Source organism: Nannobrachium achirus, assembly GCF_963921795.1.
Source record: "Nannobrachium achirus genome assembly, chromosome: 9".
Taxonomy (NCBI): domain Eukaryota; kingdom Metazoa; phylum Chordata; class Actinopteri; order Myctophiformes; family Myctophidae; genus Nannobrachium; species Nannobrachium achirus.
In genome coordinates this window covers 39,769,728-39,797,247 of record NC_137818.1, presented here as the reverse complement: position 1 = coordinate 39,797,247, position 27,520 = coordinate 39,769,728, and the positions used below count along the sequence as shown (strand labels likewise).

The 27,520-nt window shown below is 41.8% G+C and overlaps 1 protein-coding gene across 2 annotated transcripts in view; it reads right to left on the bottom strand.

The window, feature by feature from the left end:
* Positions 1–27,520, bottom strand: part of ap4b1 (adaptor related protein complex 4 subunit beta 1) — a 50,011-nt gene extending 22,491 nt beyond the window's left edge. The window contains exons 1-2 of one of the 2 annotated variants that reach the window (XM_080733408.1): positions 27,381–27,520; positions 26,170–26,299 (exon numbers count right to left, since the gene is read on the bottom strand). In XM_080733408.1, the coding sequence (XP_080589534.1) occupies positions 26,170–26,294 (125 nt within the window). In that variant the 5' untranslated portion in view covers positions 26,295–26,299; positions 27,381–27,520. Of the gene's footprint in view, positions 1–26,169; positions 26,300–27,380 lie in introns of those variants that run through there. The other variant, XM_080733409.1, reaches the window with a different exon arrangement.

The following is a 27,520-nucleotide window of genomic DNA, read 5'->3' as shown; positions in this document are numbered from 1 at the left end:
TATTAAAAATAAATGAAAAAAGTTCTCGAAAAAACACGGCCTGCTCACGTATTAGGAGGGTAGTTTGAGTCACCAGAAAAAATAATGGTTGTTTTTAACTCATACAGGGCCAGATTTCCAAAATATGAATATGAATGTGCGCTTATAACGCCAGGAAATAGCTATTTTGTATCCCCCCAGACCACCTTAACCAGACCACCTTAACGAATGCACGTCCAGCATACCATACCACCAGATGACCACTAGAGACCACCATACACCATACACTGACATGGTCCCATGTTAAGCCTGTTTAAATCCACATAACAGGATGAGACGCTGACTTGGTCCTCATTGACTTAACATGGACGGGCCGCCGGTCACCATTTCAGCTCAATACTGTTCAATTCGTGCTTGATCGTCTCAAACCACCATTGGTATGGGCATCGGGACGTATATAGATGCCACACAGAAAGTTTCAGAATCAAAATCCGACCTAGTGAAGCTACGTGAGGGTCGGATGGTTGCATTGAGGCTAACGCTAGCAGAGGCCTGTTGTCAACAGGAAGCCCTGGTTTAAAGGTGACGTCATAATCGTATCCTTTTTTTTCACGGTTTACGTGTGGACATTAGCTGAGGTAAGCTAACCATTTCGCTCCGTCTATAAACACATATTAAAAGCTTAAACAATGCTTTTATATAAAAGTCGCTCCGAGTCGCTCGGCACCAAACGCCATAGTGAACTAGTCGCTCGTAAAGTCGCCCGGCGCTAACTGAGTTAATGAATTTATCATGGTTAAAATGTAGTTTGAAGTTACAATGGGTGTGTCTGGGGAGAGGCCCTGGGCCTGGAGGGCCTGTTAACATTTACATCAAATATCTACATATTGAATGAAGCAAATTAAAAACTGTTCAGGTGTTCATAAAAGCCTGATTAGACGATAAAATGACCAAAAGTTTTTTTCAAAGTGTAATATCCCTTTAAACTAGCCACAGGAACAATAACGTATTCATGACAATATTAAGGTAAGAAAATCTAATGTAAAAGTTCGGGGGACTGGAGAACATGTTGCTTCTGCTGCCAGAACAGCGCAACTAGCGGCTAATCATAGGTACGTTCAGTTCCGTGTTTGATTCATTTTAAATAGGGACAACTAGACCCCTGAGGACAACACACTCAGGGTTTCCTGCAGCACTTTACAGGCCAGGCGCCCCGCCTGGCCTGAAAACCCCCCCCCCGCCCCCCCAAGGGTTTGAAAAAAAAAAAAAAAAAAAAAAATTTGGGACATCCAACAATGTACTAGGCATGATCGCGATCGCGAAATTGCATGTTAAACCCCCATACCAACCCTATCTTTCAAACATGGCAGCCATGTGAAGAAAACATAAGGGTACTCGTTACTTTTGCCTCACTGGCAGGAGTAGAGCAGCAGCATGCAGCTGTTAATTGATGGTCGTTAACTTCTTTTGAAGTTCTCTGAGGCGAGCCTAGGTCAACCTGACACTGACAGTGACACAGCTGCACAGCGAGTCGTAGATTGCGTCGAGAGAGAGAGAGACCCTCCTCTTCTCATTTACTCACAAGTAAAGTACAAATACCTGAAAATCTCCTTTGTACAGTATAAGTACAGTAGGCTACTTAAGTAAATCTACTTAGTTACTTTACACCAATGTTGTTGTTTTTTTACTGTGCTGTAGACTTCTATTTATATGGCACGAGTGCTGGTTGATTAACCTGGGGGAAAAAAACAAGTTACACTGTCCTGTGAATAACGTAGTTATTCAATGTTGAATAAATGTGGATGATAGCATGTAGTTGTATTTTCCGTCATCATGGGCACATTCATGTGTTTTTTATAGGGCAAAAATAAGAATTAATATTAAAAATTAAATGAATTAATTACTCGAATTCATTAATTAATTATCAAAAAAAATTGGCGCACGCGCGAAAGACTTTTTCCTGCAGGAAACCCTGACACTAATGTTATCAGCTTGAGGTTACGGTGTAACATTTAGCCAATGAGGAACCAGCATTCCTCCTTGGCAAAAATCGTTTTTTGTTGTTTTGTCAGAGGATTGGTCAATCTTCACATGACATTTGTGCTGCTACATTGACTTATGGGAAAATACAAAAACGTTAATTAATGTTTTCCCATTAATTGATTTGAATGCAGATCCAGAGTGACCAAAAACTCAAACATCCATCGAGTTTAATGGACTTTTTCTGTCCCTTTTCTGATTGGACAATATAATGCATTTGAGGATTGGTCAAGCTTCATGTGACATCATAATATATAGGCAACCACACTTGCAATTTTCCTGAATTACACCTTTCTAGTTGTGGCCTCGCTGAAAGGCGAGACCAGTATGTTATACCAAATCTTAAGTTAAGTTTATTCTCCTCAAAAAAATTACCAACAGTACAAAAGCAGGGCCCTTAGCCAATGAGGAGCAACGTTTTTGGTGACATCACCACCAACAAATCTTGTTTGTATGCGACCCAAGGTCGCATTTACTCCCCTGAGAAATCTTGTAGCTTGTCTGACTGTCAGTATTGTCAGTACAGGAAGTGATGTCACGTGATGTCAGTGAGTTACAGTGATGTGGTACTCATATATGGGCATAAAAAGGATGTCACATGACATCACTTCCTGTACTGACAGTCAGACAAGCTACGAGATTTCTCAGGGTATAAAAGTCCATGGTCAGTCATTCCCAGAAAAAGAAAAAAGCTTTTATGCCCAATTTGCCCATACACGGAGATTTCTGATGTCATAAATCCCAGGCCGAAAATGAGAATGCTAGGGTACCCCCTTATGCCCATATATGGAGATCCACTGGCATCAAACCAAGGCCCTATCTCACCAAGGCCCGCCCTGCTTGGCATTACTAATTATCTTACGTTTTATGCACATATATGGAGATTCCTATGTTGTCAATATTAAAGGACATTATTAAGGATATTATGTTATCAATATTAAGGACATATATGGGAATGCCCATATTTGGTAATGTCCATATATGGACATGTATGACATAACATAACTATCATGATGGGGTCTCCATATATGAGTAACTGGTCCCATTTACATCACTGGCCAGATGGCCAAGAATTTGCGCGACCTCGCCCTGTCACCCTGAGGTCGCAAGTCACCCTGAGGTGTCTTACTAGTATAATATATCCTATAAGCATTGCTATAGTGTGTTCTGTAACAGGGGTCTCCACATTTCTCCAGCTCAGGTCAGGAAACCAATTTCTTCTAATCAGGAAACAAAGAAAAATAGCAGACAAATTTGGAAATTGAACTTAAAATTTAAGCTGATATAGCCTACTGGTTTTCTCTCTGACCCAACTAAAGGCGGCCGTACACTACACGATAATCGGGGCATTTAATTACCCTCCCGACAGTCGGGCTGCCTCCGACTGAAACGGGCCTGACAATCGGGAATAAATATCGTCTAGCGCGAGGGCTCACAGATTCAATCTGAGCCCAGCCGAGTGGCTCGGAGGGTGATCAGGGCCAGCCCGACTCTTTTCAAACATGTTTGATATTTTTCTGGGAGCCCTACTCGTCTGGAACAGCAGCGGGTGACCGAGAGAAAGACAGCTGCTGATCGACAGATCTCTCTCTCTTTTTCTCTCTCCCTCGCTCCCTCCCTCCCTCCCTCCCACTCACTCACTCGCATGCATGCACATGCGCGTGCACCAGTGTTACCAGATGGGAAATGTTGAATTATCGTACCGGAGGCTCAGAATTATCGTATTTGACATGAAACTATCGTACACGGCCAAAAAAGAGAAATCACTCGCGTAAAAACGTAATTTCACCAAAAAATGCGTCTTTAGTGTAAGAAACGACCTCGTTTTAGACAACTGCGTGACAAAAACGCATCAGATATGCTGTGTGGAGGCAGGCAACTTCTTGGAGCTTACACAAATAAAAGCCTGAAACTGGTCTGGAAAGATGCAACTAGGGTTAATTACCAACCGTCCCGTAAAATACGGGATCGTCCCTTTTTTGGAAACTAAAAGACGTGTCCCGTATTGAACTGAAACGGGACGCTCTTTGTCCCGTATTTTAAGGTTGGGGGATAAATATGAATGACGGGATGATTTAATTGAGAAATGACAGCGATTCTGCCTGTCAGAGAGCTAAGAGCTTCCACTTCCACTCTGCTCTCCTCTGAGACAAGTGCTGCATCCCATTGCTGTGAGAGGCGCTGCGCTGTTTGTAAGCAGCTGATTGGCTTATTAACACAGTGTTGCTAAGACACAGTCTCCGCCCCCTATACACTCCCTTCCCAAGCATGGGCTGTAGGTTCATGCAACCAGTGTTTTTAATGTCTCCAAGTACTGATCTAGGGTCAGATTGACTGATTTCCTGGCTTATTTTGAGAAGCCAAACCAGATCCCAGATCAGCAGCCAGGGAAAATAGTGAATTCACGCTCTTTTTGATGATATGCCGAAATTATCGTACATTTGGGCATTTTTGGAATTATTGATCGTACATCGTACAGAGGGTCAAATTATCGTACAAATACGATAATTATCGTACGTCTGGCAACACTGGCGTGCACGCAGACACTTTTCATACCGTCCACATCCATCCATCCAGGTTGTATCAAAATGAGAGAAGACCTGTGATGTTATGACATAGTCCAAATTTTAGTTTTTCCTATTAATTTGGTCAATAAGGTACACAGAATGAGAGGCCTGCTAAAAAAAGATTCCCATTGACTTCACTATACTGGAAAAAAACAAACACCAAAAGAATATGCTTTAAGTAGCATGTGAGGGGTCAAACTAGGGGTTCTTATGATTCTGAATCCATTGCAAGCATTTGTTTTGCATGAAAAACATTCCTTGGGCTAGATTTCAGCCTCACAAACCTGTAAAAAGTGATGAGTCATCACTTTTCCGTTCTCTAGCCCAAGGAATGTTTTTCATGCAAAACAAATGCTTGCAATGGATTCAGAATAATCAAGAACCCCTAGTTTGACCCCTCACATGTTACTTAAAGCATATTTATTTTGGTGTGTTTCTTTCCTGTATAGTGAAGTCGATGGGACAGTGATACAAATGGCCATAACTTTTTCCCCAATGTTTCCGACAGAGCAGGCCTCTCATTCTGTGTACCTTAATGACCAAATTAATAGAAAAAACTAAAATAAAAAGTATGTCATGACGTCACAGGTAAAACCCTATTCTTTTAGCTTTTGGGCCTGTGGCTCCCCGGCTAGATTGCTTGCGATGGGAATTAAAACTCAATGGTAGCGGGTTTGTTTTATATCAGCAGAAATAGTCCTACCAGTCACAGACTGGGAACAGCACACGAGTGACACGACACATCTTGCTTTGCTCTTGCAATTACACGCCCACTGCCTGATCTACAAACCCTACAACGTAGCGCGGAGGGACACAGTTTGATCTTGGAAATCTAATTTTCTGTGCGCCACACAGTCATACGACTAATCATAAATCATGCAGGCACCAGGAGAAGCAGACAGCATGCAGCACTTGACAAGTTTAGCAGTGATAGAGAGAGGGTAAAAGTCAGAGTTGAAAGATGCATGGATGCACATGAAACGTGTCAAAGTGAACTCATATTATCATCAAAATGGGACACAAATTCCTTATTGCGCGAAGCGATGTGTGTTGTGTGGATAACAATGTGTTTGTGTGCGTGTGTTGCAAGGCGAAGAACAGTCCCCGTGACATTTTCTATTCATTATATTATGTAGGCCTATAATTGCTTTGTTCAGGCCCAACTCAATCTGAATAGAATCCTGTAGCGTGTGGAGCGCCTGACTTTTCAAAACTATTATGGAATGCGCTATCATAGCTACAATTACTTTTGTGTCATTTACTATTTAGTTTTCTTTTCTATTTTGTTTAGTTTTTAGCTTTTTTAGTAAATTGGTATGCGGCCAGATGTATGGCTGGCTCAGGGAGGAGGACCCCCTGCCATGCATAGTCCTTATGTAGATGGGTTTTAATAATTCATGCTGTTATATTCTGTGTTGTTTTATAATGTAATGTCTTGTATGTAATGTATGTAATGTAATGTTATGTTCTTATGGACTCTTGGAAGATTAGCCCGATGGGCTAAAAGAGATCCAAATAAAATCAAAATCAAATCAAATCAAAACGGCTAGTGTGAGCCCGTTTCGATTATCCGGTCAGAGAATCTGAAAAAATGATCCTGTAGTGTTTAATGCTACCCGATTCAATCGCGCCCGAGTATCTGCTAGTGTATGGCCGCCTTAACCCGACTGTTCATGAAAGTGCTGGATAGACGGGGAGACCCCTGTTGACAAACATTATACATAATATAATACAAAGCTTTATTTCTTTATTTTTTTTTTGCAAAAGTTTTGCACTTTAATTAAAAAAATATCACTTACTGCCTCAACCAACTGCATGAACCGTCCGATGGACGCAGAATTCTTTGCTAGCAGCACTTGGACGCGTGCGTTCCGACGGGGCTTCATCTGTCCCATCCACGATTGGGTCTCAGGAACTTCGACTGAAACCAAGAGGCGCCAGTGGCAATTACAGTCGGCCTGCCACTGGGCCTCTGGTGATGCAGAATCCAAAGTCCTGGCTCTGGGCTGATATAACTGCCCCCGGGCTGCCGCATTTCTGTATCGCTGCTCCAAACTGACTGCAGCCCTCCTTGCCGCACTCCTCATTCGTGCAGCGCATGTGCAAATCTGAAAAACAATTCAGAAAAATATCCATTAAATCACACAAACTCTCTAATCAACCATTTCTCATAGCATAATATATATACAGTATAGACTAGAATTTCTAGGCTGAGTAGGCTCGCCCCCTTCAAAGGCTCGCAGCTGATCCAGGCTATTCAAGACACGGAAATATTTAGAGGCAGAATGGCTTGCTCGATCCAAACATGCACGGCTGTCACATTATATTAATACTATTATTGTTATTAAACCTCCACCGGCTGTCTGTCAGTCTGTCCGTCACGTCACAGTTTACCCCCATATCTCCGCCACCGCCCACTATTAAATATATTTTAAATTATTGAGATATGAACTTTATTCAACATTTGCATCTTGCACCCATATTAATGTCATTTCTTTATGCATGCGACTAGCGCCGCATGCATGCGAATCTGCGATGCATGCATGCACAACACATGCGTCTCCGACACACACACACACACACACACACACACACACACACACACACACACACACACACACACACACACACACACACACACACACACACACACACACACACACACACACACACACACACACACACACACACACACACACACACACACACACACACACACACACACACACACACACACACACACACAGGTCCTCTCACATTTGGAAAACATTAACGCTTATAACATGTTTGAACAAGCGATTAAAACATTTTTGGGGGGAAACACTTTAAAAAAATATATATATTTTTCGACTCATACTTTTTGAGTCGCGGTGAGCAAGAGTCGATTTTCGAGTAGATTTTTTCACATCTAAAAAAATATATATATTTTTCGACTCATACTTTTTGAGTCGCGGTGAGCAAGAGTCGATTTTCGAGTCGATTTTTTCACATCCCTAGTGATAAACATGAAAAAGTAATACTAGCAGGGAAACAAATGTTTTTAAATGGTATTCAAAATATATTTGATATGCACAAAATAGCTTGTTGCAATACCAATAATAATAAAGTATAGTAGAAGTTCCCCCGTGGGATTAAGACACGTGTGTAAAAATAAACAGCTGCGTAAGATCACTGTAATCACTGTAACTGTTCGGATAAATGGCTGTGTTGACTCTAAACTTGACAAAAAGCAGTGTGGGCAAAACCAGCATTGCATTGTATTGCTGGTGTTGGTCCACTGTGTTTTATCAAGTTCAGAATCAACACAGCCATTTACCCGGGGATTTTGGGACATTTTGTGCTTCTGTAGGTTGACAAGCTTTATGGAGATGATTTCTTTAGCCAGAAGCTCTTGCCCACAGAGCCAAAACTACTAGTAACTGGTGTATTGGCCATGGTATTACTGGGCTTAATTGACCAGCAAATTGACCTGAACCCCACAAAGAATCTGTGTTGTGTTGTCAAGAGGAAGATGAGACACCAGACTCAACCACACAGATGAGCTTAATGCCTCTATCAAAGCAAACCTGGGCTGACCACCTTCATGCCACGCCCCGTTGATGAAGACATTTGTTCAAAAGTATTCCAGACCAAGTACTGAGTGCATACATTATCATAACCTTTCAGAAGTTTGACATTTCTGTATTATAAATCCTTCTGTTGAATAGTCGAGTGGAATATGCTAATATTGAGATATGGATTTTTGTGAGCTGTATGCCATAAAAATCTAAATTTAAACAAAGTAAAATGCTTTTGAATATTTCACTGCATGCACAATGAAACTAAAGTATATGAAAGTAAAAAAAAAATTACAGAAGAAAATGAGATTGCCTTTTACACAATATTCTAATTTTATGATCAGGATCTGTATTAGTGGGAGAAATAGATGGGTTTCTGGTCCACGTTACACTGATAAGAACTAGATGCGTGCGCAGGGTCGGTACCAAAATTATTAGCCAATGAAACCAGCGCTCCCCAAAACAACAGGTTTGGGGATTGGACGGAATTGATTACACGACACAGTCACCTGTGCATTTAGTCTCAATGTTTGTAAACAAGAAACCCGTCTATATGTAACAAAAATAGGCTAAGATGTTCACTTCCGGCAGAAAGCGTGAAAATTTGCACCTAGGGGTATTTTTGTGCGCTGAATTCAAAAACTGACGGATCCAAGCACCATGGGTTCTGGCCGTAAAATGAGAATTAAAGATGTCTCTAATTCACTTACTATACAGGGAAGACCAGCCCAAAAAATCTTCTTTAAGTAGCATGTGAGAGGTCTATCTAGGGGTTTTTCATGATTCTGAATCCATTGCAAGCATTTGTTTTGCACGAAAAACATTCCTTGGGCTAAAAATGGACCCTACAAAACTGTGAAAAGTGATGACTCATCACTAAACAATACTAAACCATAGTTTCATGGGGTCCATTTTTAGCCCAAGGAATGTTTTTTGTGCCAAACAAATGCTTGCAATGGATTCAGAATCATGAAAAAAAACCTAGATAGACCCCTCACATGCTACTTAAAGATTTTTTTGGGGGGGTCCTTTTTCCGTGTATAGTAAGTGAATTAGAGACATCTTCTCATTTTGCTGCCAGATCCCATGGGAAGGTTCTTGGATCCGGCAATTTTTGAATTCAGCGCCCAAAAATACATCTAGGTGCAAATTTTCATGCTTTCTGCCGGAAGTGAACATCTTTTTCACATATTTCTCCCACTATATGGGGGAAAGCTTTGTTTTCCCCCACCCTCAAACCAGATGTGACGTTTATGGGTGTTCCTTTCTAGCTCTGTGTGGATGTATGGTAAAAGGGGAGGGGATATGATGTCATTAAATCAGTGTTTTTCAGTTGGCGCTTTTTTACTCAGGCTTTCAGCTTTCAGGAAGTAACAAAAAATACACAGGTAAGGCAAATTTGCACATTCTATCCACACCTGGTGGTCTATTAGAATGATGTTAATTCCATACAAAACAACAGATTATTACAACAACAAAACAATCTGTATCTCTCAAATAGTACTCAAATATCAATATTGCAATAAAGAAAGACTGTTACAAGTAGAAATCCTGGGTAAAAGTACAAAAGTATTGGCATCAAAATGTAGGGTACTCAAAGTAGAAAGTACACTCATTGTGCAATTGTCTTTGGAAAATAGCAGATATACAAGCTCACAATGCGTTGCGATGCGAAGCCTATTTTCAAATGTCTGAAATGTTTATATATAGGGATAGAGCTATGTGGTTAATAATGTATGTTTTGTAATAGGCCTAATCAAAATCTACAAAGTAACCAAAACCATAAAGTTTCCAAATAAATGTATTGGATTAAATGAACAATATTTGTATCTGAGATGTAGTGGACTTCCGGGTACTTCTATAGATCAATTACCCTAAAATAATAGTTAGTAGCTGAGCTAGACATCCCAGCCATGTTAAAACAAGGTAGGGATGATAGATACTGCAGTTAGTTAGCTAGATGCATTATCTAGGCTGGTTATACCAGGCTAGGCTAGTACTACATACACATGTGCTATTTAGAGAAACTATAAGCTTTAACCGTAGAAGCTGGCCCCTTTGTCTCTGCCCAACGATGACCCGAATACTCTGCGTTCTGCATTCTATTAAACATCCAGACATCATGAACAACATTCTTTTTTTGCCAAGCCCAGGCATATTCATCCGATTCTGAAGCCATTAAAGTCTGGAAGCCTACAACCAGATTGAGTGAGTGCTTTGGCAATGTAAACTCATGTTTTCTCATGCCAACAAAGGCTTAAGAATTGAATTGAGTGGATGAATGGGTGAGAGATACAGTACTATCTAGAAATTGTAGGCTAAATAAATAATAATAATACATTTTATTTTTAAACAACTGTCATGTATATCAGTACATTTACTTAAAAGGCCCATTTAACCTCTGGGACAACCAGATCTTATATTTTATGGCTTGTCTTAATGTTTCAGCTAGGGGTGTAAAAAAAAATAATCAAAAATCGACGCGTCGATCGACTTGTGCTCACCGCGACTCAAAAAGTACGAGTCGAATTTTTTTTATTATAATTTGTTTTTTCTTCTAAAGTTTCCCCCCCAAAAATGTTTTAATCGCTTGTTCGTTATAAGCGTCAATGATTTTCGGCCGCGACGCGTCGATTTGCAAATAATGCGTCGATTAACATCCCTAGTTTCAGCATGCTACAAGCTTTGTAGCATGCTGATATAAAATATCTAAAAACACAGATTGAACCCAAAAAATAACTCTATAACGATTGTGTTGATCGTGTCCCAAACAACAATAAAATAGGATCTGGTTGTCCCAGAGGTGAAATTGTCCTTTAAGTACAGTCAGTGCAGTTCATTATATATGTGGTAGTGTCAACTTCAAGCCAGCACAGCACTCAGTGGTGTAAATAACTAAGTACATTTACTTAAGTAGGCTACTGTACTCAAGTACAGTTTTGAGGTATGTGTACTTTACTTCGTATTTCCAGTTTTCAGTACTTTTACTCCACCAAACTTTAGTGTTATAAAACATACATTAATCCACTTTAGCCAATTAGCCCTATTTCATAGACCGTGGCTATTTGAAAATAGCCAGCGACATCTACAAGCTCACCGTTTTGAGCTACTGAGCTTGTATCTGCTATTTTCAAACATTTTGTACGTTCACTAGAGTACTTAAGTAGGCTAGTTGTGGAAAAAGTAATCGGATGTTTAAATTTAAGTTTAAATTTAAACATCCGAGTACTTTTTCCACAACTGCACTGCCAACATTTGCATTGAAGGTGCAAAACTCAACATTGTGCAGACCTCATATGTTTAGACAACTTACAAAATATTTACATTGTTGATTTGATATCCTATTGTCGGCCTCACACTAAAAACGGTCGCGGGACGAGATCGGAGAAGCTGTGGGCGATGTTGTGAGATGTCCCGGCCGGGTGACACTACCGGTGTACAGATACCTCAAAACTGTAGGCTACTTAAAGTAATTTAAGTCCATAAATGAAGGCCATTTGGCGTGGCCCAATCATTGAAAATAGACGAATACACAAAAATAGCGTCATTTGCATTGTTGGCCTATTTTTACCATAATAGAGCGAGGTTTCGTTCTGATCAGCTGACTGCAAAGCACCTTGTTTTGGGGAAATACGTTGCAGCGGCGTAGTGATACTGGACACAACAAATTATACATGTGACAAAGGGGTCAAAGTTGAACGAAAGTTGGTCTATTTGGTAGAAATAGGTCAACAATACAAAGTACGCTAGTTTTGTGGATTCATCAATTTTTAATGATTGGGCCATGAGCCCCTGCCAAATCACCGTAACTACTTTATGTTCATCTAAAACTGACCAGAACTCTGACCACGGGACTCTGGTAATGAATTAATACATTTGTAACAACTATTTTAATGTCAAGTATTTCACACAGCTTTGTCAAAATAGGTGAACTATCACTTTAAGTAGAACTACTGTGTGCCTACCATAGAGTTATAATAAGGTGCCTACTTAAATAAATGTACTTGGTCACTTTACACCACCGCCCAGCTCGGTGGTGTGAATCATAGTGCCTCGGGGACCATAGTTTAAACACAGACAGACGCCCCTGCAAACGGGTGCGTACCTTTTGCGCGAAGCCCGAAAGCGCGAAGTGGGGAAATGTCCGATACCGTAGCGATCTGGCGAACGTCTTCTGGACAGGGCGTTTATCGTGCGCTTGCCCAGGCCTTACGGCCTGGGCATAAATATAACGATTGCATTCACCACGGCTTCGTAACTCGCGCGGCGCTCCGCCGGCCGCGCGGCCCTGGCCCGCTCTTCGCGGCCACTCGCGCCTGCGGCGCTCGGGGGCGAAGAGCAGGACCAAGGTCCGCTGGCCTTCGCGCCGCTTGCAGTGTCGTTTCCCCACTTCGCGCTAACGGTGCGGTAGGAGACATTTCACCACTTCGCGCTTTCGGGCTTCGCGCTTTCGGGACTTTCCCCTGCAAACTTGGGGAGTGAACCCTTTGTGTCTGTAGTCACGTACACCTAGGCCCCTGCAGACCTGGGGGGGTGAACCCCTTCCCCATCCCCACCCAGTCTACCTTCGGAAAGACACGTGTTGATGCAGTGTCGTAAAGCTGCGCTGTTCCTGATTGTGCCTGTTGGCTATGTCTCTTTATAGACCGATTTCATGAACGATTATATACGACAACAGTCAATAAATGGCGTTGGCCAACTTCGTTGGTGACTTGAATGAATTATATCAAACAACGCATGAACGCACAAAGCAGGCAACGGTCAGATCACAATGCGACCACAACCAAAAACCACGTCCTTGTTTTCCGAGACAACCGTGTTGCACTGAGCAGGGACGGAAATAATTCGTTTTGTTTTTACTTTTGGGTCGTGTATTAAGCGGGGTAATGTGTGTCAACAAATGCTTTCACGATGATTAGCCACTCCCGCGACATGTCGGTGATTTGTCGGGTTTAATGGTCGCTGAGTACAGCGTACGCACACAATATCCCTTAGTGGTTAAATATAAGATATAATACTCACCGTCCGACAACAAAGTAGATCCCAAATACCACCTGGGAGTTGCTCAGTTAACGTCTTATTCAATTTCGACATCCTGACCGTCACTTGTATAGTTTCCCTTCACTTGTTTCGTAGGCTCCTAGAGAAACACACAGTTCTGAACTTCTGTCAATTCCCTACCGAGGACAATCGTGGATTCGCAAGGAGTGTATTCGAGGTGGGTTAGTGTTAACCAATAAATCAGTACCGCCACCTACTGGATGCTTACTGCCTCTGGTCTAACCTCGCGTCATCAGGCTTTCTGCTGGGAGAAATACCTCTGGTTGGTTGATTGATGGAAGAATTTATTTAAGTTTGCAATAGAAAAAAGTACAGTTTCATGACAGTACAAGGTCAACTAAAAGGAGATCCTAGAAAGCCGCGGCTTATTTCCACAGGAGCCACACTTTAAGTATCTCATATAACATTGAAAGACAGACGGATAGAACATACTTTATCTAGGATAATATCAGTTTCAAAAGAAACTGGTCCAAGATATAGTTATGTTGATATAGTTATGTTGAAGGGCAACTGTCTGGGCAAATAATAAAACGTTTGTTGCAATCTAAAACGTATTCTTTATCACATAAATAGGAAAAAAGTTTGGATTTTAAGGAACAAGAATCAAGATGAGTTTAGGCCGCCCTAGGGGAGCCTATAGGCCACAACAAATACTTTATTAGAAGTTTGCATAGGAAAAGGTACACTTTAATTACGGTACAGTTCATTGGTACAAGGTCTACTAAAAGGAGATCCTAGAAAAGACTAAGCTTATTTCGATAGGAAACCATTGAAGTATCTCATATAACATTGAATGACAGATGGATAGAACACAGTACTATGCAGTATAGTCAGGAGAAAAAAAGGGTGAAAAACATACAGTAGGTGAATACAAAGAAGGGTCATGTTTGTTTTTACCAGTTGCGAACGACTGCTGCGTGCTGCCTGTAAGTGGTTTTTCAGGGCGATTTTAAAGGATGCTATTGATCCACTGGCACTCTCCTTCAAGGCCTTCTGTAAGGCGTTCCACATTTCTTTTGTACGGTCTGGTCTGAGCACACTGCATCAAATTGGTCTTTATGGCTCACGTCCCAGAAGAAAGCCTCTTCTAATGATGATGCACAAGAAAGCTCAAACAATTGGCTGAAGACAAGCAGACTAAGGACATGGATTACTGGAACCCTGTCATGTGTTCTGATGAGTTATGACGATTACTTATTTTGTTCAGATGGTGTTAAGCATGTGTGGCGGCAACCAGGTGAGGAGTACAAAGACAATTGTGTATTGCCTATACAGTAAAGCATAGTGGTGGGAGTGTTATGGTCTGGGGCTGTATGAGTGCTGCCGGGACTGGGAAGCTACAGTTCATTGAGGGAACCATGAAAGGCAATAATGTTCTGGGACATACTGAAGCAGAGCATGATCCTCTCCCTTAGGAAACTGGGCCGCAAGGCAGTATTCCAACATGATAACGACTCCAAACACACCTCCAAGATGACGCTGCCTTAATAAAGGAGCTGGGGGTATAGGTGATGGACTGGTCAAGAATGTCTCCTGACCTAAACCCTATTGAGCATCTGTGGGGCATCCTCAAATGGAAGGTGGAGGAGTGCAATAAATCAACTTTGTTTGTTTTTAAGTGAAGAAACCGTTCACTTAATGCAAGCATGAAATTTGGTACATGTAGCCTACTCTTCAAATCCCACTTTTCAAAAATACCGCTGGCCACGCGAAATTCCAAGATGACCCTGAAATCCAAGATGTCTGTCCAAAACATGTCTTTTCCTTTATAACTCTAAATGCATTGATTTTAAGACCCATAGATGTATTAAAGTTGAATATAAAGTTGGGCATTGCAATACTATGGTACCAAGGTATGTCTGTATCTATTAAAGTTCTTGAGATACAGCATATAGGTACTTTTATAGAATTAGGTGTACCTATATGAAATAAATACAGACCTGTACTTGGTACCAAAATATCCACAATGCCCAATTTTATATTCAACCTTAATACATTTATGGGTTTTGAAATCAATGCAATTGGAGTTATAAAGGAAAAAACACTTGGAATCTTGGATTTCGGGGGCCGCCATCTTTGATTTTCAAGTGATGATGTGTACCAATTTTCAGGCTTGTATCACCAAGTGAATGATTCTCCCAAAATACTGCTGTTAGCCGCTGCACTAGGAAGACATCTGAGGAACTGGAGTCAGCCATCTTTAGAGACCACAGGAGCCAATCACCAGCTACATCCACCTAGAAGTTATCCAATCACACTCAGCCACCACTCTCACCATTCACACTAGTTTTACTCAGACACTTTTCACTCATTTGCAGAATTTTGCACACCCACACACTGAGGGGAAAAGATATACACAGGGCAAATGCATGACCCTAAGGTCATAACAGTTGCACTGGACAGTTTTTGGGTGTTCTACCCAAATGGGTACACTCTGGAGCCCTGGTGGTGGTGTGTATTATTCGGCAGTATGGCAGAGGACTATGCCAAAAACGCGAAGCTCTCAACAATCGGCCAAAGGGTGACGCTGTAGGAAGCCTTTGAAAAATGCCAACTTTGAACAGGTATAGCTCATGCCCTGTTTCAGGTACAGCAATGAAACCTGTATACACTTATGCTCCCACCATTTTGAATTATATGAAACTTTTTTTACATGAACTTTGGACCAATACGGTCAAACTGTCTGGTTGGATTTCTTTTAAAGCGAAACATTATTCTTTAATAATTCAATGAATGTTGCAGTTTATGCAAATTATTCTTCTGCCTCTAAATCATACATGCAAAGTGACACGTTCATGGCATTTGGCAAATATGTAGAGGGTTAGTCCAAATATCACTGAAAGCAATCTTACTCCAATTGGCCAAAGGGGGCGCTATACGAAGCGTTTGAAAACTCAAACTTTAAAGGGGCATAAGTCATGCCACTTGCTTACACGCGGGCCTTGACTCAAGCAGAAGACATCTGTGTCTTTGTAAAGTAAGCTCCGCCCTTCGATTTTCCGCCATTTTGAGCAGTTTGTAAAACGCTTAAACCCGCTTTTATTCCGGAATTTTCGCGTCACGTGCACAGAACTCTTTTGTACTTTGGACCAATATCTAAAGATCTGTCAGATCTTTTTTATTGAAACATGCTTTTTTAATAATTCAATGAATATTGCAGGTTTTATGCAAATTATTCTTCTGCCTCTAAAACAAACATTCAAAGTAATATTTTCTCACTGTGCAGAGCTGTGCAGAGCTGTGCATAGTTCACCTGGTAAGGCCTTTGTCTATCATTCCAGAGGTCCCCTGTTCAAGCCTTACCTCTAGCCCCTCTCAGGACCCCAAAATCACCTCTTTTTGTATTTTGACGTCGGTAATTATGCGGTCACTTGCTCCTTAGTTCACTCTCTCTGATACGCAACGCTACCACTGTCTGATCTTGGACGAATACAGCGTCGCTCAGATGTTGTTGAGATTCTTTAAAGATACCCCGAACTGCACTAGGAGAGCGAGGAAACGTGTGAAGCAGCGCAAATCGGCGATGCCGTTAAGTATCATTAATTTATCTGTGAACATTTAGCACCTTTTTCCAAACTGTATCTCGCTTCCTCGTTACGTCACATATCCCACATCCCCCACCACTCCTCAAGAAACCAACTCTTGACCCCTCAGACGTCAAGAACTACCGACCGGTATCCCTCCTATCCTTTCTTTCAAAAACCCTTGAACGTGTGGTCTCTAACCAGCTTTCTCTCCATCTCTCTCAGAACAACCTGCTGGATCCCAACCAGTCAAGTTTTAAACCGGCCCATTCCACAGAAACGGCATTCCTAGCAGTCACAGAAGCACTCCATGCTGCCCAGGCTGCCTCCCACTCTGCAGTCTTGATTCTTCTGGATCTATCAGCGGCATTCGACACAGTGAATCATCAGCTGCTCCTGGACGCCCTTGCTGACCTAGGCATCACCTGGACGGCACTAAAGTGGTTCGCCTCCTACCTGTCGGACCGGACCTACCAGGTCTCATGGAAAGGTTTGCTTTCATCCCCCCGAACCCTCCAATATGAGCAGGGCAAAAGTGTGACGTGTGACAGACAGTTGGTGAAAAATGTACACCTATAGAGATACTGTGTAGTGTGTACCGATTTCAGTGAAACTTTGCACATTCACACTACGTTGAGGAACAAATGCCACCCTTTTAAGATGTCCCTATTATAGTGCCAACAGGAGCCAGATTTTTGAAAAACTTTTAACACTGCTAGCCGCTCCAATACTTCTGATTATGAAATATATAATGATGAGAAGTCATGGGGGTCTATCCTGTGATGTCATGTAAGACGTCATCATGTATGACAGCATGTCTAGTGTCCACAGCACATGGCTGTTCTACGGACCCCAACTTTTGCACATACTGCTCAGTACTGCTCAGTATGTGCTTACATTCATATAAACGATATCAATTATTCAGGCAAACTTTAGACAATTCTTTTACCGCAAGGCCCACCACCCAATTGCACATCTGGAACTCAGAGCTGCTCAGAGCCCGAGGTAATAGAGCCCACACGTAGCTGCTGCTGATTGGTGCGGACAGGGACTTTGCAGTGATATCAACTCTCCTTGAGCAATCCCAGATGTATGTGCAGCTTGCAGACGCGCAATGCTGCTACCATCTGGCGAAGTCATGTTAGGCTGTTTCCACTCTCCGGACCTGATAAAAGCCCTAAATTGAAATGAGAAATGTGAGAAATGTATAGTCGTTTATTATGCAATGCTGGGAAGAGGAACTTAAGGAATCAGCAAAACATGAACTTGACCGATGATGTGAACAATATTGTGTAGCAAGGTCAGAATACAAGGCTCTGAGGAAGGTGTTTCCACTTGGTGGCACTGCGTCCTTGTATTAAACAAACATGGAAATGACACAGCAGTAGGGAAATTTAACCTAATTTATCTTCATACAATTCTCTCTCAATCTTTCAATTTTTAACGATTATCTCAGTTATCAGTTATAATTTTCTGTATCTCAAACCTACGGAACGTATGGTGTATGTAAGGTGACATACAATAAATGGTTTCTAGATATCTTTTCACAATACCATTACCAAAGAACAGTAACTGCAATAGAAATGCAAGTGAAATGTTAGACTTTTTAAAAAAAATGTTTTATATGTGGTAACCCAAACATTAACAAGTACTGTAAATACTTAATATATGGGTACAACAACATGGGCAGAGGATACCATAAATCAACAAACCTTTTATGTTTTCCTTCAAGCATAACCTTTGACTGTACAACCTGTACTGTTAACAAACCCACTAATTAAGTGTACAATCAAGTGGTTATTAAGACTAATTTAAGTACTGTAACAGCATTATGTTTCCCAACGGTAACTGGCACATCTAAACAACAGTGTGTAAAAAATAAATTAAGACAAATAGTTAAACTTCAAACTGCTTATTAAATCAACAAGCCCATTTACAGTAGTTAAGACATGTGTGAAAATATAACTAGCCTGGTAATAGCTGGCCGTGTGTGTTGTGCGTGCACGTGTGTGTGTGTGTGTGTGTGTGTGTGTGTGTGTGTGTGTGTGTGTGTGTGAGCATGCCTGTGAGCAGGCTGTGATGATCTTACTGTAGCCTTTAGTGTGGTGAGTCCCCTCCACAGGAACCACAAGTGGTCATTTAAATTCCACTTTCATTTTTTTCATATTTTTGAAAAGTTATCGAAAAAACATAGGCAGCTCACATATTAGGAGGATAGTATGATTCACCAGAACAAGGCATGTGTTTTTGATCATGGTTAAAATATTTGAAGTTACGATGGGTTTGTATAGGAATGGGCCCTGGATGGCGAGTGTCTGATAAAATGAATATCAAATATCTAAATCAAGCAAATGAAAAACTGTACAGGGTGTTCACAAAAGCCTGAGTAGATGATAAAATGACCAAAGTGTTTTTTTTTTTTTTTTTTAAAGTGGAATATCCCTTTAACTCCTTCTTATCTCTGCCAGGCGACTTTTAGAGCAACTTTCTCACTATGGAGTTCCCTGCCAAGCGACTTTGGGCGACTTTTACTTAGAAAGGGTTAAATTCTTTTTTTTCTTTTTTTTTTGGACCCAATTAAATCTAGTAAACATGATTTCAATCGCGATTTTGCATGTTCCACCCCCATACAACCCCATCTTTATACAGGGCAGCCATCTTTGTTTACATTTACATGTAAAACATAATGGCTATTATCTCAAGAATGCCTGAACGGATTTCCAATCTTTTTTTTTGTTTGAAAGCTGTGAACAGCCTGCACAAACATGGTGCATGATCTGTGCATGGGCGTGCTATAATAAATATGGAGATTTAATGGCAATAATGCCACCCGAGGGCATTTTTAATTGGCAGTAAATTTAAGTGGGCCCCAACACATTTAGGATTTTTGTCACATCATGATTTATGTAGTAAGCTAAAAAAATCAACAAGGCTCTCAGAATGGGCCAGTTTGCAGTGATAACACACAATGCATGATTGGACTGAGTCCTGAATACGCGCAACAGTAAAGGCAAATAAAATGAGTATGCATTGCCCTTTTCTTAATAGTACAGTAGGTAGACAGAAAACTGAGGGAGTGACATGCAGCAAAGGGATCAGGATTTGAACGCACGACACGCTGTCAGAAATCGAAGCCTATTACCTTGTTTGAAGAAATCTACAGTATGCACAAATGTATGCATTTCCCTGTTTCCCATTTTTCAGATCATTTGATGAATGTCTATTATGCTTTAGTAAATAAAGCCTCAACTAAACAAAACTGGTTAATTGATTTTATTACGATTATTGTCTACAACATATTCCGGATCAATTTGTACGTTCATGTTGTTCATGATGATCTTTGTTATTCATCAAACACATACCAGATAACAAGTTGCTCTTATTTTGAAGTCAGCCAACAGAATTCAAAAGCTTACTCTCATACTACTTGATGTTCTATGGAATGTTCTATGTTCATGGAAAATCACTGATGTGTAGACATGTCAAACAAACTTCTTGCTGCATAAAGGTATTTTCAGACAGGGCAGACTAACGCAGATTGCAATTAATGTTCAACGAGAGGTGAGCAGGCATGTACAGTAGGGAGATGCTCCAGGGACCCCCCGGTCCCTGGGGGGCCCCCAGGTGTAAAAAATGACCACATGTGCAAAAATGACCAAATGACCACCCCAACGGGGCTGCTCACGGGGAATTCCTGGGGACCACCCACTCCTGCTGCTCCAGAACGGATGCAAAAGTGGTGGCGCCCCCCCCTCCACTGCAGCTCACATAAAATGCCGTAACTCGGGCTAGGAGCGTCCGGGAGAGCCGGGCCCGGTACCTATTCGTCCGCCAAGGCAACGCGGAGACCCCACCCCTCATTTCTCACATGCCCCTCTTCTAACGCCACCTTCAGGCCGATTTTTAAAACACATTTTTGGACACTGCTCCTACAGATTTTGCCCTAAAATCACAAAAATCACTACACACTATGTCTACACTCATGTCATTAACATGGATCAGGAAGATTTTGGAAAAACAAAATTTTGCCCTATTTGTGGAGATAAGTGACCTACGGTCGCTTATCTCCCGATTAGGGAGTCTTACTGGTTTTACACAGGTTATCAGTAACAGGAAATAATAAGTCTAACTTAACCCGTGTGTATTTGTGCAACTTTGGGGGAGAGAGAGAGAGAGAGAGAGCGATCGAGAGACATTGAGAAAGAGAGAGAGAGGGATTTGCGGCGATATTAATGAATTGCTGTGTCATTTTCAACCGGTCCATATGTCTGATGACGTTTATATTTTCCGGTCTTTGTCAATAGAAATCGGTCAAATCCGGCAATTTCTGGTCTAACGCAATCTTATATACTGTATATATATATATATATATATATATATATATATATATATATATATATATATATATATAAAGAGGCATTGACTGGTTTGACTTGAAGCAATAGCATTACCAGGGTGAAAATATGGATTGTCCCCAAGACGCCTAAAGTGAGTTTAAAGCGTCCTTTTGGATTTTAGTTTGTCAGAGACACAGGCAAGATGCATACCCACAGTAACATCATCACTGTGTGTGTGTGTGTGTGTGTGTGTGTGTGTGTGTGTGTGTGTGTGTGTGTGTGTGTGTGTGTGTGTGTGTGTGTGCGTGTGCGTGTGTGTGTGTGTGAGCGAGTGCTCACGTGTGTGTGCCACCGAGTGTATGAACTGTAACTGTATAAACTGTATGTTAAGGTTACTCTGGCTTAGGTTGCAATTTGTTCTTTTGTGGCTGGAAGAAGTTTTCAATAATGGCTTCCACCAACTCATCCAACTCCTTCTGCAACTGTGCCACATCACTAAGAGCAGGACAGAGAAAGAGAAAGCAATAGAGAAACAGAAACTGTAAGCGAGGCAGTGATATTAAACATATAAAATGTAAATAGGCAGTCCACTGCATCACTGAGGAGCCATGGGCTGGTCTTGATGGTGACCTACCTGTTACCAGGGGCTGCACAGAGCTCTGTGTAGTATTTTATCTTTGGCTCAGTGCCACTGGTTCTCATGGTGGCCACGCCCCCATTGGAGAAGGAAAAGGTGATCATCTGACTGGAACTGGAAGTGGGGAGAACCTGGAAAGAAGAGAGGAAAAGACACAACATTAAAAATCATTGTATCTATCTCAAAGCCTCTGCTGGAAGACTAAAGCGCCTTACAAACAGAGTGCGGTTAATGCAGGCTTTCTTGCTTGGATCAGCGGGGAGAGCGTCAACCACCTCTCGTCAGAAAGGCGATTAAGGCTATTAAATACAAATTGTGTAAATGTAAAAAAAAAAGGATACTTACCGGTAATACCCAATATCATGGATAAACAACAACACATCATTGAGCATTTCAAATGTCTGAGTCTGTGCATATCCTTACCGCCTTCTTGTTGGCATGGTTGCTGTCATAGCCTGTGGTGAGGTCTCGTACAGCAGTGATGGCAAATCGTCCACATTCAGTCGGGTAGGAACCCTTCTCATCGCCGTGGTTACGGAGGCGCTCAAACAGACTGCGTATCACCTCCTGGTCATGGCAGATGAAATAGGAGTTCTTTGTGATGTGGTAGCCATACCTGGGAAAATAAGGACAGAGTCAAAGTGAGAGATTAGCTCCAAATTCAAAAATGTAACACAATCCCTGTTCCTGACAAATAGCACCGGGACAAATTGTTATCTTTGGACCACAGATTCCAAGATGATCCAATGTCATTCTCCATAGATAAATGACTTCCATGACCAAGAGGATGAACAAGTCAGGACTTCAGTACTCTATTACCCATCTTAAAGATACACTGTAATTACGTATGTAGTGTCAACATTCCTAAATGAAAATTGTATTATTTATCAAGTTAGGGGTGCAGTGGTGCACAAATACTGTTACTGGGTCAATACCAGGTTAAAATACTTGTACTTTGCATCAGTGAAGCCGGCCGATGCAAAGCGGTCTTTGTCTCTGCAGGCAAACAAAAGATACAAAAGCCATGAGCAAGATCATTTTAGGATAAGTCTATGCTAATTAAAGGAGGAAAACATACTGACTCGGTCATGAAAATGTGCTACAGGTACACACCTCTATAAAAAATGTCATTCAATATCATCGCAGTTATAAAAACACTATGTACAGGATAGGTGAAAAAAGGGGGTGGTGCTAAGGTAACGGGGGGTGCTCACTTCTTGCCTGTCTATGGGAGAAGAGATAACTACCTCCGCCTCTGGCCTCCTGAAAGGTGAGTTATCAAGGCAGTTTTGAAGGAGGCCAGCGAGCAACATTTTTAAGGGTAGTCAAGGAATTCCACACCTGGGTGTTGTAGAAGGAGAATTTACCCATGTGTGTCTGTCTTATGGGTTTGTGTTATCAGATCGTTGTGTGCGCTCCCTCTGGTGTTGTGGATGTGGGTGTCGCTAAAGTTTTGGAGATGTTTGGTCATATAGGGCAGATTTGCATTGACTATTTTGAAAGTCAATCCGATTTTTGTTGTTTAACCCTGTCTTCAACGCTGAGCCAAGCAAAATGTCTGGGAGAAACGTGGGTTCATGGGCCCCAGGTCAAATCAGTTTGTTTTGGCAGGTTTGGAGCTTAATTTTTAGTGGCTTTTTTGATGTTGAGTACCAGGAGGTGCAAGCATAGTCAAAGAGGGACTGAATGAGGGCCCCAGCAAGAGTCCTGAGGGCACTTTTGTTGACAAAAGTGGAGATTCTGCCAAGGAATCTTGTTCTTTGATTTACTTTTTTGATCAGCATTGTTGCCATGCTATCCCCAGACAGGTATTTGTCAAGAATACAGCCCAAATAGGTAATCTCTTCCTTGCTAGAGATTACTGTGTCATCAACTTTGACCTTGAAATCGTTTACATTTATCTCACTTATGTCCCATCTTCACAGAGCCAAACCTCTGGAAGTTTTTTCAAAGATTATGGCAATTTTGAAATTCACGGTTCACGCTGTGTGAAAACGGCCACTTATTTTGTGTGCCGGAAGTTTTGGCGTCCGAAATGTCATGGCAAACTACCTAGTAATTCTTGCTGAAAGTCCCGGGAGAATACAAATTTCCCTGCAGTGAAAACGCATACCGTGATTTTTGAAAGTTTTTTTGACAAGCAGGTGCTGAAAGGAGCCAATAATAACAGTTAAAGCATTGTGTTGTGTTTGGGATAGAAAACGATCCCAATGTAAAGGAATATGAATGAGCAGCTGGCTGTGTGTGTTGTGCGTGCACGTGTCTGTGTGTGTGTGTGTGTGTACACACACAGACACACACACACACACACACACACACAGTGTGCCTTGTATTTTGACCTTGCTACACAATATTGTTCACATCATCAGTCACGTTCATGTTTTGCTGGTCCCTTCAAATAGGTTCCTCTTCCCTGCATTGCATAATAAACGACTATACTTTTCTCACATTTCTCATTTCAATTTAGGGCTTCTGATCCGGTTGGGAGAGTGGAAACAGCCTAACTCCGCCAGAAGGTGGCAGCATTGCGTATGCAAGCTGCACATACATCTGGGATCGCTCAAGGAGAGTTGATATCACCGCAAAGTCCCTGTCCGCACCAATCAGCAGCAGCTACGTGTCTGCTCTATTACCTCTATGGGCAGGCTCTGAGTGGCTCTGAGTTCCAGATGCGCAATTGGGTGGTGGGCCTTGCGGTAAAAAATGAGTCTAAAGTTTGCCTGAATAATGTATTTATATAGTTTATATGAACTGTACAATATGTAAGCACATTCATGTTGGGGAACATATTCAGAACCTTGCCAGAGTACTGAGCAGTATGTGCAATGTCCGTAAACAGCCGTGTGCTGTGAAACCCTAGACATGCTGTCATACATGACGTCACAGGATAGACCCACATGACATCTTCCTAATCAGAAAAAGGTGGCACAAAGTATTGGAGCAGCTAGCAATGTTAAAAGTTTTGCAAAAATCTGACTCCTGTTGGTGACATAATAGGGACATCTTCTTAGAAGGTTGGCATTTGTTCCTCAATGTAGTGTGAATGTGTGTTTCACTGAAATCGGTACACACTACACAGTATTTCTATACTTGTTCTTAGTTTTTCCACAAACTTTTTTTTTTCTTCCACAAACTGTCACTGATGTCATACTTAGATGTGACCTCACCAGTATGACACAAACATCTAGCCAGCAGGATAAAAACAGCTCCCAATAATCTTCAGCAGACACAGTTCTCCAACACATCTTCAAGACTGTTTTCATCAGGACTCTTTCAACCAAGATTCTAGAATCTAGAAACATACTTCTTTGTCTCTTTTCTTCATTCTTCTCCAGAGCAACAAGACACCAAACCCATTTATTTCGACTTAACATGTTGAACATGTTTGATTGGACGGGGCATCTGAAGGGGCTGAATCTAAAGGATCCCCCGGAGCTAATGTATTCGGTTTTTGTATGGGGATGCGACGTGGAGTTCTATGGAAAGAGAAGGAAAAAGTCTTCAATTAACACCAGAAGCACTCCACCATCGGCTTCAGAGGAAGAGGATTACTTTTTCACCATCAGCCCAGAAGAAGATTACTTTGCTACCATCAGACCTTTAAGGTTTACATTTGAAGGTGCAGGGGACCATCTGATCAACACCATCACCATGTTTGGCAAAGAGAAAGAACGCTGGCTCAACAAGCCTTCTACAAATATTCGACCAAAGGAACCCATTAGTGGTGTAGCTATAACCTACAATGGAGGGCTGCACATGTTTGGTTGCGGCATCCCCAAGAGCTTCGACCAGAACTTCACCGATCTGTGGAAATTTACGCCGACCTGTAAGAAGATTGAGCCCAAGGGGAACGTCCCGTCTCCAAAGTATAGCTGTTACGTGGTGGGAGCTCGTATCTTCCTAAGAGCACGTGTCAAACGTGACCTGCATGTCTTAGCCTTAAGTCCTAGTCTCAAGACGTTATGCAAGCTAGCAGTTATTCAGTATGGTCTGGAGCGGTCAGAACTCCCGCACAACATCAGGTGGGAACTGGCAGCCATACAACAGCAGCTGGAGAAAAAATGGAAACAGAAAGACAAACGGCAGCTGGGGAAAAAAAGGAAACGCTAAATAACCAAACAGCATGCTGAAAACAAAAATCGCACGCGTGTGAACTGAGCGGTGGAGGCTGTGTGAGTGTGAGTGTGCCTGGCCTGAACAAAAGTGGCCCTCCCTTAACATGTGTGGTCAGAAAAGGTATTGCAGGCTACATACAGACTCAGGCTACATACAGACAGACAGACACGCACGCATACCCACACACACGGCCACGTATAGGAGACGGTGTGACCACCGCTCATAAACCCAATGGACATCTTCAGCGTTCCTCCAGAGCAAACTTTGCCCAACAGCCTATCTAATAGAGACACAGTGTGGCAGGGGACTGCCAAAAGAACAGTGTGGGGGGATGTCAGTCGTGTATCTTACTCTTCATAGATGGCAGTTAGTTGCTGGGAGAGGCTTGTGTTTTTAGTAGCCAGATAGGAAGTCATCTCTCCTGCTATGGCTGCCGCACTCACTCCATCTTTGTCCAGTACAGAGGGACTGCACATATATCCTGCGACAAATACACAATACACATGCAACACACATGCAACACACACACACACACACACACACACACACACACACACACACACACACACACACACACACACACACACACACACACACACAGACCATACTTAGTTTTTTCACAAAATATGAATGACAGTAGAACAGAAGAAAACACCCATCACCACATCTCCATTTTGGAAAGCTTAATTTTTGCATTTTCCCATTCAAGTCTAAGTCAAATTAAACATATATAACGTAACAAATTAACTGCAAAATAAAGTTTATCTGGAAAGATGGAATAACTTCGGAAAAGTACTATAGTCTGGTTGCCTTCACTAGTAACTAGTGACCCATATATGGAAATAAGGTTGAAAAACTGTTCCTTGAACTATTTGATATTCTATATTCACACTAAAATAATTTAAACTAAAAAGGCGTTTGAGGTCACCTTCTCATTCTTGATAAAAGAGTTACTATAAGATCTACACCAGGGGTGCCCACACCTTGTTTTACTTGAGAGCTACTTTTAAAATGACCAGCTCAACATGATCTACTCACTCAAAAATGTCTTTGGAATAGCGGCACTGGCGTTATATATAATAAAACAAACACACTTGAAATGGGAAATAGTGTGGGGAAAAAGTCATCCCATTCTGTATGTTTTGGGGTTCTTTGTAATGCTACTGACTCTTGAAAACAAAGCATTGGATTGGGAGTTTGTTTGCCTACTTTAGAAGCCACCTTCCTGATGTCAATTAATCAAGTCACCTTACATTTCTTTATATTTGTAATTATATTTTTTTAGGGGCATGTCATGTGGTCTACCAGCACAGCCTTTGTGATCTACTAGTAGATCACGATCTACCTTTCGGGCACCCCTGATCTACACAGTACCTTACCTTCAGTGTTGCAGTTGCACCTTTTCTGAGCCGGGGTCTCGCACCCCCCGAAGTTCACACCTCGGCAACTGTTTAGCAAAGAAACTGGCCTATTTGCATATCAATAGACCTGTATAGTAGGTGTCGAGCGACGTCCGCGACCCCCCAAACATTGAATCACCACTGCACCACACCACTGCTTACCTTAGGTTGGTCATGTTCCTGAGTGCCAGGCTGCGGACCATGGGGTTAGGATCCTGGCAGTCTTTCCTCAGAGTGTTGATGACCAGCAGGGACAGCTCTGGGTTCAGGCTGGCATAGGAACACAGGAAGACATACACCAG